At 43.9% G+C, this 15,336-nt stretch overlaps 2 protein-coding genes across 2 annotated transcripts; both read left to right on the top strand.

The window, feature by feature from the left end:
• Nucleotides 1-541: 541 nt before the first annotated feature.
• Nucleotides 542-8,911, top strand: slc31a1 (solute carrier family 31 member 1). Its single transcript, XM_061061147.1, is given in 6 exon segments — nucleotides 542-719; nucleotides 3,404-3,549; nucleotides 5,637-5,709; nucleotides 5,810-5,978; nucleotides 8,172-8,317; nucleotides 8,320-8,911. Coding segments are annotated over 5 exon segments (549 nt in total). The 5' UTR covers nucleotides 542-719; nucleotides 3,404-3,429; the 3' UTR covers nucleotides 8,361-8,911.
• A 1,522-nt stretch (nucleotides 8,912-10,433) lies between these two features.
• On the top strand, nucleotides 10,434-15,281 carry slc25a46 (solute carrier family 25 member 46). The gene is made up of 8 exons (XM_061061139.1): nucleotides 10,434-10,915; nucleotides 12,179-12,221; nucleotides 12,431-12,488; nucleotides 12,849-12,926; nucleotides 13,054-13,154; nucleotides 13,265-13,321; nucleotides 13,451-13,508; nucleotides 13,626-15,281. The coding sequence occupies exons 1-8, from the start codon at nucleotides 10,645-10,647 to the stop codon at nucleotides 14,220-14,222; spliced, it is 1,263 nt and encodes a 420-aa protein (XP_060917122.1). The 5' UTR covers nucleotides 10,434-10,644; the 3' UTR covers nucleotides 14,223-15,281.
• The last annotated feature ends 55 nt before the right edge of the window (nucleotides 15,282-15,336 follow it).

Raw genomic sequence — 15,336 nt, forward strand, 5'->3', positions numbered from 1 at the left:
ACAGACAGACACACACACACACACACACACACACAGACAGACAGAGACAGACAGACAGACACACACAGACAGACAGACAGACACACACACACACACACACACAGAGACAGACAGACAGACACACACACAGACAGACACACACACACACACACACAGACAGACAGACACACACACACACACACACAGAGACACACACACACACACACACACACACAGACAGACACAGAGACACACACACACACACACACACAGACAGACACAGAGACACACACAGACACAATGATCCAACAGGTAAAACGTTAATTGGTATAATATTTATAAATTATGATATACATATACAAGTGTGTGTGGTTGTGATTATATTAGAATATAATTTTCTGTTGGCCTCACGCGCTGGTCACCTGACCTCCTCACTACAAACAGCACATACGTGGCTCACACAGAGTTCCGCCCTTCACCTCTCGACTCGTCCTCTGATTGGTTCAAACTAGATATCCAAACAGTTTTCTCCACTTATTTTAGCTCCTCCCCCGCGTTCCTCATACCTACGTCATGACGCACGGAAGCGGCGCAGCGGAGAAAAAGACGGTGAGGAGAAGTTGAACAAGCGAGCGACTTTCTCTTTTCTTTGCTGCTTTTCTCTTGTTGTGAGTCGGAGGTGTCAGACTTCAGAGCCAACCGGAGGAGGAGACGAAGAAGAGTTCGTGGGAGATTTAGAGGTGAGCTCGAGCTGTGTGTGTGTTTCAGTTTATGTGTGTTACTCTGTCAGTGACCTCTGCTGCTACACACCAGCACACTGTCGGCTACCGTACACACGTCCATAGACAAGAGTTACATTTTAAGGCTTTCTTTTAAATAGCCGGCATTATGCACGTGTTAGATGCACACCTGTGACAGTGTGAGTTCAGGACTGTCTGACAGGTAATTCGGCAGGTATATAATTCACCTGCAGAGCCTTCATGTCCACGAACACCAGCCTCTGATGAGCTGATGTCTGTGGATGCTCGCCGCCGTTTTCCTGTGGTGTGCTTAAGGAAGTAGAGAGGATTTAAAGGAGATCTGGAAAAGGTGTTTATAAACTTTTATGTACAATTAGCACATTATTAGTGCGCTGAAAGGCAGGTGTGGCGTTGACGTCTAGCGCGTGCACACGTAGGTAATTACAGCTGACCGTTTCTTTAATGACGTCTGCAGCTCTGTGCTGAGATTCTGCGTGACCTGGGTTAGAGGACCTGTTATTACACCCAGCAGAAATAAGTGAGACATGGAGACGGTCTGACGTTACAAGAGCAGCACGAGCATATGACAGCTCTGTGTACCAGGCTGATAAATCACTGATAATTTAACACTGCGAGAAGAACAGAAGTGATGTGATGTGTGTGTGTGTGTGCGTGATGTGTATGTATGTATGTATGTATGTGAGATGTGTTGTGTGTGTCTGTGGTACCGATAAAGGTGTGATAACCCATTGGCCAAAGTTCAGACACGTTGCTGATTCGTTCAGGGTCAGTAGCGCTTGCTTCAATCTGATTGGCTGATGACACATCTGCAGGTGTAAAACACCTGAACAGGTGTCTTCATAGGGTTAGATAAATTTGTGTAATTTACAGGATAAATCCTGCAGCGCAGTTACCACCAACTCTCAGCAGACGCTCCTTTCTGCACTCTGCGTGGCTGTTAGCGCCCCCTGGTGGTGAATTAGATGATTTTTACAGTGAAGCTGATTTAAAGATCACTTCATTTAATGGATCCTTTAAACACAAACGGCGCTGCTGCACAGAGATGCTGTTTGCGCTGCTGCGCAGTTAGAGGAGCGTTTAACCCTTTGTGTGCGTTCTTGACTCGTTTCAGAGGTCAGGGGGCGTGAAAGCGGTACAATCCTTTTGCGAGTCAGGCCCTCAGTGCAGCAGAGGATCATGGGATGTCTGAGGTCTGCAGGTGTATGGGAGACATTTTTGACCTGATGGTGGTGCTAACAGTCATACTTTCAAGTTAAAGTCAAAGGGAAGGTGGTTCTTGAGGATTTTCAAAGTAAAGTTTTTTTTTGTTTGTTTTTTAAAAGTCGTCTGACTTTAAAATCGGCGAGTAACATTAAAAGAGAGAGATTTATTTAGACTCAAAGTGATGCTGACTTGTACTAACAGGAAGTTAAGTGTTGCCGGTGGCGTCGACTGACCTTCCTGTTAATGTTAACGATGTTCTGATCTAATTGACTGATGGCAGACAGCCCCTCAGAGTGCTCTGATTGGCTTGTTCTGGCTCTTGTAGCCTCGGGGCCTGACAGCCAATCAGATTACAGCAGAGGTCCTGCTTACATACGTCAGGCTGTTACCACGGTAATAGTTCAGGGTCGAGCCGGTCATCACCAGGGTGAGGAGGAGGAGGAGGAGGAGGAAGAGGAAGGTGACGGACTCTGAGATGCTACGTGTTTAAAACGCAGTCGCAAATAAGTTAACAGTGTTTGGAAAAGTGGGAGGAGCTGGAGAGGAGCGAGGGTTCAGACCGTGACCTTAAGGAGCTGGATGATGTTCCCTAAAAATAAAACCTTCTACAAATGACAGACGACCATAAACAAGTTAAACTTTGATCTTCTCGGTGAACTTCCCCTCGGGGGTTAATAAAGTCACCTGACTTTCTCTCCAGGGGTCAAAGTTTTGTTTTACTGGTGTATGGGTGACACAGTCAGACCTGCTGATGATCTAACATTTGTTTCTGCAGCTCTCATTGGACGCTTTCAGTCGTCAGTGAGCATGGTCATGTTTTAAACCGTAACACCAGATCGTCACGTCCACAGACGTACGCACACTTTGATGTGTTTTTGATGAAGGTTAGCTAACGGCAGTCTCAGTCAGTGCTTTGGGTCGGTGATGATTTAGATCAACACAGTCTCTGATGTCAGAATGGGAGGAGTCTGATCTCAGGGGCCGCCGAGCGTCTGATGGCGTTCATCTCCTCCTCTTTGGGTTTCTTTCAAACTTTACATTCTGAAGAAGAACCTGGGCTCGTCTCCTTGTCCGTTAGAGCGCCACATTCAACAACGGCTTGACTTGAAAACATGAAAGTGGTTCAAAGACGGAGGTGGACACAGACACTGAGAAGTTCTCCGTGGCGTGGAGCGGAAGGGAGCCTTTCTTGTTCAAACAAACTGTTTCAGAAGAATTCACCTCAATGCAGGAAGTCTTTCTGCTCCAAACCTCCTGTGGGGGGGGGGGGGGGGGGGGGTCACTGCTTGTGTTTCCTGTTCTGGGTGGATGAAGGTGATCTAAGGTTTTCTCTTTGTGCTCTAACAGACTTCACATGGACTCGTTTAGGTTAAAACAACATCAAAGCTAACGGCATGTTTAAATAAGCAGGTGGCGATGTCATCGATATGTTGATATTCTTATCACATGTTTTGTTGCAGACTAGAAGCACATAAACCACAGCACCATGGACGCTGACCACAGCCACCACCATCATCACACTATGGCCCCGCCCACAACCAGCGGCCACGACCATGGAGGAGGAGGAGGAGGAGGAGGAGGAGAACATGAAGGACACGGAGGCATGGTGAGCTACATCACGCTAACGTGACATTAGCATCATGGAGGCTTAGGGTGCGTCCGAATGAGTGAAATGACCCCGACGCATTTACGTGATAAGAGCCGTTTGAATTCTCTAAAAGCTAAGGTAAGGTGGCTCAATGCTTCCTTTATAACCTCCTTTAGGATACACTGGACCATCCTTTACCAAAGGAGAGGAGATATGCCGACCCACAATTCATTGCGGCCGAAACATTTAAAGGTCCCATATTATGCTTTTTCTGGTTTTATATGCTCTTTAGTGTGTTTTCCAAGTGTCCTGTGCATGTTTAGGCACATCTATGTGCAAAAATGCAAAGTCCGTGGAAACGCGGCTTCTCCTATGTCCTCCTGTTAGCTGTAGCATTAGCTGCATGTAACGCTCGGTTCTAGCCCCCCTTGATAAAAATGTGTCAGTCCGACGTCATTGTCAGTGTGAGATCACTGATCTAAGCCCATTGGCTCGTTGTGGCAAGCCCAGCAGCTCATGTTGCACACCCGTTAACTTCTGTAGCACGCCCACGATATGCCGTAGCCTGCGGTAGCACAGTAGTGCTAAGGTGCTAATGTTTATGCTCCCCTCGAACGGAGCCAGTGGCTGCATTCCTAATATGGTAAAAGAGGCGGGACATTTCCGAGAACCGTGCTGAGCAACTGACCAATAACAACAGAGCGGATCGGCAGACCAATCAGAGCAGACTTGGCCCACGTGGGGTCTAACAATGTGGGCTCAACAGAGCGTAGCTGACGGACTCAGAGCGTAGAGGGAGCAAGGAGGAGCAGTACATGAAAACAGACACTTTTTTCAAACTTTAGCTATTGTGAACGTACAAAAGTAGGTACATAGATTAAATATACGAACCCCAAAAAGGACATAATATGGGCTCTTTAAAGCGAGTCGCTCATCCGTTCACAAACATTAATGATGATGGTAAAGGGAAACAGATCATGTAAGAGCGTTTTTATCCAGATGAAGTTTCATTCACTTCAGAATACTTTGTGCAGTTGTTCATTTGTATAAAACATTCTGTATATCTTTCATAAATGTAATAATATTTATTCTGATGTTGATTTCTGAGTGGACAGGAAGCTGATGGTTTCTCTTTTCTTACTCGAAGCCTTTAAGCCTTTTATTTCACTTCCTCGTGGTAATCAGGATTATTTCAATGGTAAGAAGGCACAGGGGGAAGTGTTTTAGATGCGCTTTTAGTAGTCCATTTTCTGAACATTGTAGTTTCAACACGGCAGACCCACGTCATTAACCTCCGCCAGCCCGTCGCATTTAATGACGTGGCCTAGTGGAAATGTGGTCGGATTGTCAGAGCAACGAGATCTCCTTTCCCTAAGTCCTTTATGAATTCTCCTAACATCTTTCCTTAACCTCATGATGTTTTCCCCGGGGTTAAGGTAAAGTGGATAGTGAAAGGAGATAGGAGGGATGAACCCGTAATGTTTGACTGACCGCTGGGTCTGTGATGTAGCCATTTGTCAGGAGGTTTCTGCCCCGCCCCCAGCCCCGCCTCTTTGATCTAAGGTTAGGTAGAGTCAATATTTCCAACATGGCGACCGCCATCGTTCTGCTTCAGAAACTCTGCCCTTTTTTCAACACTGTACACTAACATACTCATGCAGCATGCTAACTTTAAGCTAACTTGTATTTTTATTTTGTTTGTACACCCCCTGCTGACTGGCTAGTGAGCTCTCCATTGGACAGTCTGATAGAAGCAATGCATTGTGGGATGTTTCAGTATGACTAGTCAGCTCCTGTATCATGCTAACAGATTAAAGCTAAGCTAGCGTATATCTGGTGATTTCTTTAATACACAGAATGAAAAACTACGACATCATAACAAACAACTTAACGTACGACACTCTGATTGACGACAAAGTGCTTAGCATGTTAGCATACAGAATTACAACGTCAGAAACAAAGGTTGAAAAACTATATTTCATATTTATCACGTCGTTGTTGTATTTATTCTGGTATTAAATGATGTCTTCGTTACATTCGTGCTAATAAAGCTAACTGACATGAAATTGAGCTAGCATGCTAATGCTGTGCTTGTTGTTGCCTAGGTGATGACCTTCTACTTTGGCTACAACAACGTGGAGCTGCTGTTCACCGGGCTGCTCATCAACTCACCTGGAGGTCTCAGCATCATTCTGATTATTGATTTTTAAACATTTATATTTCAGTTTGAACGTTTTTAGAATAACTTCCCCTCACCACCTTCCTCTCTTCTAATCAGAGATGGTGGGTGCGTGTATCGGTGTCTTCCTATTGGCCGTCCTGTACGAGGGCCTGAAGATGGGCCGCGAGACGCTGCTCCGTCGCAGTCAGGTCAACGTCCGCTACAACTCCATGCCGCTGCCCGGGGCTGATGGGACAGTGCTAATGGAGACGCACAAGACCGTAGGGTAGGTCGCTAATGCTAACGCTAACATCACTGCAAAGGGCTGTCAGAAAATTAAACTTTGATATGATTCTAGAAAAGTCAAACATTAATGATACTTGTTTGATACCATGGCAACAAGAAGAGTGTTAGACACTCGGTGTGGGATAATGAGGTCAACTGACGGGGAGGAACTTAAGAGGAGCGAGAGTGAAACATCTGACTGAAGAAAAGATTCTTCTAAGAATTGTACAGTTTGAAAACATGCGGTGTCACAGGAAGTGGGCAGAGCTTCTGATGGTGATGCTGAAGTGTTCAAAATGATAATATTTTAATATTAGAGATTAAAAATTAAATGTTTATTAAAGAAATCTAAATAAATTCCACATAAAATAGAATAATTAATATAATGCATCATAATTCCATTGAATGATTATTATAATATATTCATGTGTTCGCTGTCAGCTCGCTGACTGACAGTCAGTGTGTGGAGGGGGTGGAGCTTCCTGTTGAACATAAGTCCCACCTCTCAAGACGCTCTCCCAGGTAACAGTGGAGTTCAGCCTGTGGTTCTGGTTCCGTGTGAGACGCTCCGATCAGACCGTTCAGGAGCCAATCAGAGAACTCGTGAATAATGAATGAGCATCAGAAGGTTCTGATTGGAGCATCTATTCATACACACTGGTTTCCAGAAATGTTGGGACGTTTTGTAAATAAAACCAGAAAGTGAAGATTATTTAATAACATGTACATGTCTATTAATTAAAGAGGGGGAGGAGCTCACAGAGAGGTGAAGTCTGTCTGAAATAAAGAGGGGGAGGAGCTCACGGAGAGGTGAAGTCTGTCTGAAGTAAAGAGAGGGAGGAGCTCACACAGAGGCGAAGTCTGTGAAATAAAGAGGGGGAGGAGCTCACAGAGAGGCGAAGTATGTCTGAAATAAAGAGAGGGAGGAGCTCACAGAGAGGCGAAGTCTGTCTGAAATAAAGAGAGGGAGGAGCTCACAGAGAGGCGGAGTCTGTCTGAAATAAAGAGGGGAGGAGCTCACAGAGAGGCGGAGTCTGAGTCTGTCTGAAATAAAGAGAGGGAGGAGCTCACAGAGAGGCGAAGTCTGTCTGAAATAAAGAGGGGGAGGAGCTCACAGAGAGGCGAAGTCTGTCTGAAATAAAGAGGGGGAGGAGCTCACAGAGGCGAAGTCTGTCTGAAATAAAGAGGGGGAGGAGCTCACAGAGACACTTTCTGTCTTTACATTTTTCACAGCGTCCCAACTTTTCTGATCCGATGTTCTTTTGAAGTCTGACTCTTAAAGATGAGGACATGTTTATCATCCTGTTTTCATGAACTTCTGTTAAAGTTTTTATAAACAGAAAATCTAAAAGCTGAATGACATTTTATTTATTTAAGTTAAAATGTTGACATTTTCTGTTTCCTAAAAACCAAAACCTGAAGGTAACTTTGTATGAAGCTGTTTCGGCCTCCAGGTGGTGCTCTTCTGTCTGTGTTGAGGGGCTAATATGCTAAAACTGAAGCTGAGGCTAATACTGACATCAAACATAAATGTGGATATGGGAAATATTTGGAGCCACAGGTGAACAGTACTGCAAATGCTAACATGTCAAGTGTTTTACAATGATATGTAAGCTGGGGGAAATATGCTAAGCTAGCAATTTTTTAAGGTGATGGGATATCAAAATTAAAGTCCATGCAGTAATTCACAAGGCTAATGAAGATAACAGCTGATAGCATGTAGAAATGCTCAAAGGGATACTTCACCAGTTGAAACATGAATCTGTATTGACTTTTTGGCTCATGTGGATGAAAGACACCAACTCCCAGAATGCTCAGGACCGCAGGCCACTCCTACTAAGGTCCTCTATTTACAGACATATTTACTTCAACACATGAGGCCGTTTCCTCAACTGATTCTGAGATTTCTTCCTGAAGGAATTGGCATCTTGGAAGTTCCAAACAGACTCAATGTCTGTGTCCATAGATAGTCCGCCCCAGTCCGGCATGCACGACCATTCAAAAATACTACCAATACTAACTAGGTTTTGAAGTATCCCTTTGAAAAAAACATTTCTTTGAATTAACATTTAGCATATTGAGTTAGCTATGGTAAAGTTAAAATGCTTTGCAGTGCCTTCATGATTACATCATGACAGAAGAGTTAAAATTAGAATGCTAACAGTAATGCTAACTACCTCCTCTTGTTTCACAGACAGCGGATGTTAAGCCCCGCCCACTTCCTGCAGACCTTGTTGCACATTGTTCAGGTGGTCGTCAGCTACTTCCTGATGCTCGTCTTTATGACCTACAACGCCTACCTCTGCATCGCCGTGGCAGCCGGCGCTGGCATGGGCTACTTCCTGTTCAGCTGGAGAAAGGCAGTGGTCGTCGACATCACTGAGCACTGCCATTAGCAGCTGCTGGCTGCTGCTAGCTAGCATCTGTTCGTAAGGTTTAATTTCTGCTGATTACAATCAATAAACGCTAACTAAAAACTTTCACTGTAGGTTAGCCTGCTAGCCAACCTGGGACTACAAACCCCAGAGTGTTAGCGCATAAAAGACTCTAAACTACAAATGTAACTCGGTAACCATGGTAACACCCTGCTGTAGGTTTACACACTAACGTATGTAGTTGCCGATTATAATATCAGCATTACGCAGGAAACACTGACGTCGTATCTTCTCAATTAATATCAAGTTTTTTTTCTAAACTCCTGCTGGTGAGCCAGCCGACCAATCACAGCTCAGATCACCTCCAAAGTTTCTGATTGGCTAAAATCACGTCTAACTATTTTCTATTTTAGTGCCAACATCAGCACAGGTAGCGTTTATACTCGTTAGCTTAGTTAGCGTCTCATCATGAGAACATAAGTAAAAATTGATCTAGAAGATAATTTATTAGGAAATGTTTTACTAAAGTTTTTTATTGAAATAAAATAATTAAAATGTTTTTAATGTTTTCAGTTTCTACATTTTCCTTTTTAAAGAAACAATTATTTCATCTTTTATTAATATCCTTCTTGTCCGGGAGCCGGCCAATCAGGGCTCAGATGATTGTTCCCTTCTTCCATGTAAACGTGTTTAAACTGTAAAACAAGTCGCCATGAGATCAACGCCATTCATGAAAAACATGTTAAACAGCGAATCCTCTGGGCCACTGTCGGCCTTAACAAGACACCTGCTGCCTTAACAAGCCGACGCCCTGCTGCCTTAACGAACCGACCTATTAAAGACTGTGGTGGCCATCTTTGATCTGAAGAATTGATGGAGGACAGAAGTCACAGGAGAGTAAAGTCATCACGATACCAGAATTTTTAACTCTCTTTAAATCTCTCTCTCTCTCTCTCTCTCTCTCTCTCTCTATATATATATGAGAAGTGTTGTCTGAGTACTTTTTGAAAGTCTGGATCATACCATTTAAAAAAAAAAACGACGTACTGAAAAATATCCTCAAAGTAAATTGTAACAACGAACAGAACGTTGTTTGTTGGGAGAAAACAAAGTAAAAGTCGTTTGTTTCCGACATCGACCTCTTCTGACGTCTTTGTGAATTATTTTGACTTTTACCTTATTGGTTGACACTGAGGTGGGTGGGGATTACTCACTGGACCAATCAGGTAGCAGGGACAGATGGTTTCTGGATTTTTACTCTGAAAACAAAACTTGGTTTGTTTTGAATAAATTCCTTTAGAGGAGAGCGACCCCATGTGGTCAGAAGTATAAGGACAGGTGTGTGCACACCGGTGGCGCTCTGTGTGATGTCATCGTCTTTGTGTCTGATGTCTTTAAATGAAGTCCAGGTTTCTGATTCAAAGAAGATGAAAACTGTGTGAAGGAAACTGTTTGTCTTTAAATGTAAGAACTGTCATAAATGCTGGAATTAAAAAACAAACTGAATAAAGTTTATGAATGAAGTCTCCGAGTCCTGCCTTTACAGATCATAATTATGTTATTTGTAATGCACTTTAAGGGTTAATGTTTTTAAAGTTCATTTCATTTTTCCTGAAGTCTAAAAATCTGCTTCAAATGTAAATAAAAGAAACCAAACAGGAAAAATCCACAAAGACTTGAGGGTTCATATTTCTCCCCTCAGTTTGTTTCTTTGTTTTATTATAATAATTATATTAATGATACATGATACTTAAATAGATCTTCTCTGAATACTCAAAGATGTTTAACAAAGAACATTTCTTCTTGTTCTCACAAATCATGAGAAACACAAACATGAGTCAAAGTCGTAACAGGAGGTCGAGCGAAATGTAAGCCTGTACCGTAGATATTAATTATCAGACCTCTCCTCCCCTGTAGGTGGCGGTAATGAGCGGCTCCTCCCCTGTAGGTGGCGGTAATGAGCGGCTCCTCCCCTGTAGGTGGCGGTAATGAGCGGCTCCTCCCCTGTAGGTGGCGGTAATGAGCGGCTCCTCACCTGTAGGTGGCGGTATGCACCTTTAAGCTGTTTGCGATCCGCTACAAGTTCCAGCGAAGAAGAAGAAGTTCCGGGTAGCAGGTGACAGATTGATGTTTTGCTGTGGGTCAAATCAATCAGGGACGAGAATTCCTCCTTTTAATCATAAACACCGTTGATTTACCGGGAGGTGGATGCGTTCAGTTTGAGGATTCCTGATTCCCGTTACCGGAGCTCAGTCTCGGTCCTCCCGCTCTTTGTCGCGCACCGACCCTCTGATGGCCTCCAAGCGGCCGGACAGCTTCGACGGGCTCGGCTTCCGTGGCCGCGATGACCCGCTGTACGGAGCGGGCTACCCAGTGAGGAGCGCAGGAGGCCCCGCGGAGCTTCAGCACCACCACTGGGTCACCACGCCTCCGGACATCCCGGGGAGCCGCAACCTGCACCACGGAGAGCGGACACCTCAGTACGACGAGTCGCTGGGAGAGCCCGGAGCTCCGGGGGCTGCAGCGGGCTGGGACGGTCCTCAGCCAGGGGTACCTCCAGCAGGTAGTGGAGAGCTAACAGGCTAACAGGCTAACAGCTATGTTAACTCACTTTAGTGTCATCATGAGTTAGCTCACAGGCTAACCATAACACGGGAACTAGATGAAGGTAGCTAACAGGCTAACCATAACACGGGAACTAGATGAAGGTAGCTCACAGGCTAACTGATTAATTAGAATAATTGTATCTTTCATAAATTAAACTTGTATACCTTTATAAAATCTAATTAAGAAAAACAGAACCTCTCTTTTAGGATAGGATAAAACTTTACAGCAGCACAGACAAGAAAGCTCAAAATACACATTAAACAGAATAGATAAGATAAATAAAAATAAAAACAGGGGGTATATACAGTACAAAATGAATGATGAAGTTAACTATGCATGGAATTGAGAATTGAGACAGTATTTACAGAGAATGACAAGATAAAGTGACAAGTGATTATTAAAGTGACTTGGTATGATAAATAGCAGCAAGTAATGTAAACCGCAGAGAAGAGAGGCAGTTATATAATATAATATAATATAGTGTAATATGAACAATATAGTGTAATATAATGAAATGTTATATAATAGAGTAGTATAATAATATAATAAAGTATATAGAATGTACAGTATATATGTATATATATATTGATGCATAATAATAATAATAATAATACAGTATAATAATACAATGTTAGTAAGAGATTGATTTATCAGCAAATAATAACCCTGTTCAGGCCGCCGTTTTTTACGCCCCCGTGATGTTTTTCCTTCAATGTCGTGGAGGCGTTATGGAGGGACAAAGTGATCCCCCCTCTATCCCGTCTTCAGATGTAGTAAGAGAGGAGAGACAGGATGAGCCAGCGAGGGAGAACAGTGCTGTGTGTGTGTCTGACTGTGTGTATGTGGAGCTCCTGCTGTGAGGACCTCACAGACTGTCACACCGTCACAGACTCAAAGACGTGATGACGGCTGAGCTTAGTTATGGCGCTTTAGTGAAAACGCAGTCTGAAAAGGGTCAATAGTGCATGAGGTGATGTTTGTCTGCTGTGGCGTTTAAATTGAAAGCTTGAACACTTAACTGTTCAGAGGAGAGGTTTTTTATTGTCACCTGTTGAACAAACTCTGAACTGTTTTCATGTCAAACATGAGAGAAAGTGTTGCATTGTGGGAGTCCGATACCAACAGTCATGAAACAAAGATCGGTATCTGTCCTGATCGTGCTTCTCTAATTTTAACGATGAGGGTTTAAACTTTGAATAATGACCTCGTCTCATTTCAGAGCAGCTGAATCGATTCGCCGGCTTTGGAATCGGACTCGTCAGGTGAGAGCAAAGTTTCAAATCTTAAGAAAATTCACATTTATTAACCTTTCTTCATAAAACGAGCCTGACAGACAACTGTGTGTGTGTGTGTGTGTGTGTGTGTGTGTGTGTGTGTGTGTGTGTGTGTGTGTGTGTGTGTGTGTGTGTGTGTGTGTGTGTGTGTGTGTGTGTGTGTGTGTGTGTGTGTGTGTGTCTCTGTACGTCTGCAGCCTGTTCACAGAGAACGTCCTCGCTCACCCCTGTATCGTCTTCCGCAGACAGTGTCAGGTATGAGCTCACCTTTTTCCTTAACTGATTAAAAACTGCTACTCTCTTCTGATTGGTTGTTTTTCATACCAGGTGTTTTTAAATCTGACATTTTAATGATCGATAGAACTGAAAACAACAGAAGCTTTAAAAACGTCAGATCTTCAGTTTTCTAAATATTGTGTTGCCGTGGTAACAAACAGGTATCTATATTATGAGATTTTTATTAGAATCATATTAAAGTTTAAGGTTCTGGTATGGAGACAGCCGTCCTCTGATTGGCTCTCAGTTTTATGTTCTGTTTATTAAGTTAATCATCTTTGTGTAAAACATGTTACTTCATGTTCCTCCTGCTGTTCTCTGATTGGCTGTTTGTCTCAGGTGAACTACCACGCCCGCTGTTACCACCTGACTCCGTTCAGCGCCGTCGCCGTCATGTACTCCATCACTAAAGCTCAGGTAGGAGTCACTGATAGTGGATTAGATTGACAAACCAGTTCATCATCACTGTTTGGATGAAATGAATCTTTCTGATCTCTAATTATGATCTCATTTGTTTACTGTTGTTTGTTTGTTTATTGTTTAGGGTCCGAAGTCTCTGTGGAAGGGGATGGGCAGCACCTTCATTGTTCACGGGATCTCACTGGGTGCTGAGGGCATCATCAGCGAATTAACACCGTTACCACGGTAACTAAACAGCACTGTATTATAATTGCAGTGTGACTGTAGTGTGGTGTGACTGTAGTGTGACTGTAGTGTGACTGTAGTGTAGCCTAATTGTGTGTTTGTGATCACAGGGAGCTTCCTCACAGGTGGAGCTGGAAACAGCTGTCTGGACATTTACTGCTGAAAGGGTCAGTTCACTTCTTCTTCTACTGATTTATCTATTTAACTTTATTTAAGAGCAGACAGCAGGACTTGTTTATTCTGATTATATTCATTTTCTTTATCTCCCCCCCTCTCTCTGCGTCTCTCGCTCACAGGTTGACAGCTGTGGTGGCTCTTCCTTTTTACTGTGCCAGCCTGATCGAGACGGTCCAGGTGGATTATTGATGATTGATGATTGATCAGAGTTTAATGTCTTTGTGTGACAGTCAGAATGATGTCATCGGGTACTGAGCGCTCGTGTCTCTGAGTTTCCTCTTCCTGTCTCCACAGAGCGAGATCGTGCGGGATGATGCGTCCTCTGGGCTGCTTGATTGTCTCCGTGAAGGTTTGACTCGTTTGTTTGCCGTTGGAGCTCCTCACAGCCGCCGTCTACTTCCTCTCAGCTCTCTGCTACTTCCTGCCGCGCTGCACGCCATCCTGCGTTACGCCATAGCTGCCTCTGTCCAGAGGGTGGCACTGTGGCTCCATCAGCGAGGACGGAAGCAGCGAGCAGACCCTTCCAACCCACTGGATGCATACTTCCCAGAGTTGGCGGCCGCATGGGCGGGGTCACTGGTGGCGGACATCATGCTGTTTCCTCTGGAGACAGCGCTGCACCGCCTCGGCCTGCAGGGAACACGCACCATCATTGATGCCACAGACGGCGTGGTCGCTGTGGGAAGTGGTAGCAGCCCACTGGTGCTGCCTGTCAACACGCAGTACGATGGCTTCTCCGAGTGCCTCCACGCCATCCGCCGCAAGGAGGGCGTGGTCGGCTTTTACCGAGGCTTTGGCGCCCTGGTGGCCCAGTACGCGTTGCACGGTGCGCTGCTCGCTGCTGCCAGGACGCTGCTGAGGCTGCTGCTGCTGGAAGGGAGGGGCTGCTAGAGACATTACCATGGAGACACAGCATCACTTCCTGTACAGAGGTCAGACAGCAAGTTCCCACTCCAGATGCCGTCACCATGACAACCAAACACCCTGTCAGTTTGTCAGCAACAACAAAAACATTTATTTATATAGACATGGAAAATATACAAAATAAAAGCAACAACAAACAGAAAAACGTTCAATAGTCTCTCAAAAATATACACGGACAGCTGGACCAGATCATGTGATTTTTACACACACACACACCATCACCATAGCAACCACTTAGTGATGCCATCAACCTCCCTGGAGTACCATAGCAACCAAAGAGTAGCCACTTTGTGCTGCCAAAGCAACCAGGAAGCGTTTAAACTCCACAGAACAAAGATCCAGGTCATGTTTAGCCTAGCTTAGCATCAAGACTGAGAGAAGAAGGGAACCTGTTAGCCTAGCTTAGCATCAAGACTGAGAGAAGATTGGAACCTGTTAGCCTAGCTTAGCATCAAGACTGAGAGAAGATTGGAACCTGTTAGCCTAGCTTAGCATCAAGACTGAGAGAAGAAGAGAACCTGTTAGTTTAGCTTCACTGAACACAAACTGTCTTTCTCTCGATAATACGCTAACACTCAAAGTTTACGTCACTTCCTGATGTCACTTCCTGCCTGAAAAACAAAATGTTGTGGTGGTTGTGTATCGCCATGGGGACGCAGTGTTACTTCCTGTTCCAGCATGATAGCATGGTCCTTATGATCCAGTCTTAAAATACTGAAAGCTGATTGGTCAGCATCTCTTTGTGTAAATAACGCTGACACATCTGGAGACACTATTTGTATAAAGCTGTAAAAAAAGTATCAAAGAAATGTAGATGTAGAATAAATTATTGAAATCAGATAATTGAAGAACAAATTGAATCTCTGCTCATGTTTGTAAATTTATTCTGAATTAGAATCAGAAGAAAATAAAGTATTTTATTGTGAAGTTGAGTTTAAATCACTGCGTCTGCGCTTGTTGTGTTTAGTTGTAAATGTCACACGTTGACACTTTGTGCTGTTAAATAAAATCTATGATTTAAATCTGTGTCAAGTTTCTGATGCTTTAATTTACACTTACAAACAAACATAAACAGATTATT

This window comes from Labrus mixtus, chromosome 17 (assembly GCF_963584025.1).
Source record: "Labrus mixtus chromosome 17, fLabMix1.1, whole genome shotgun sequence".
NCBI classification, from domain to species: domain Eukaryota; kingdom Metazoa; phylum Chordata; class Actinopteri; order Labriformes; family Labridae; genus Labrus; species Labrus mixtus.

Excerpts from the sequence above, each read along its gene's own strand:
- slc25a46 (XM_061061139.1), top strand. The coding sequence starts at position 10,645 with ATGGCCTCCAAGCGGCCGGACAGCTTCGACGGGCTCGGCTTCCGTGGC. Across the intron at positions 10,916-12,178 it reads GCCAGGGGTACCTCCAGCAG|AGCAGCTGAATCGATTCGCC; the intron begins GTAGTGGAGAGC and ends GTCTCATTTCAG. Across the intron at positions 13,322-13,450 it reads GGACATTTACTGCTGAAAGG|GTTGACAGCTGTGGTGGCTC; the intron begins GTCAGTTCACTT and ends TCTCGCTCACAG.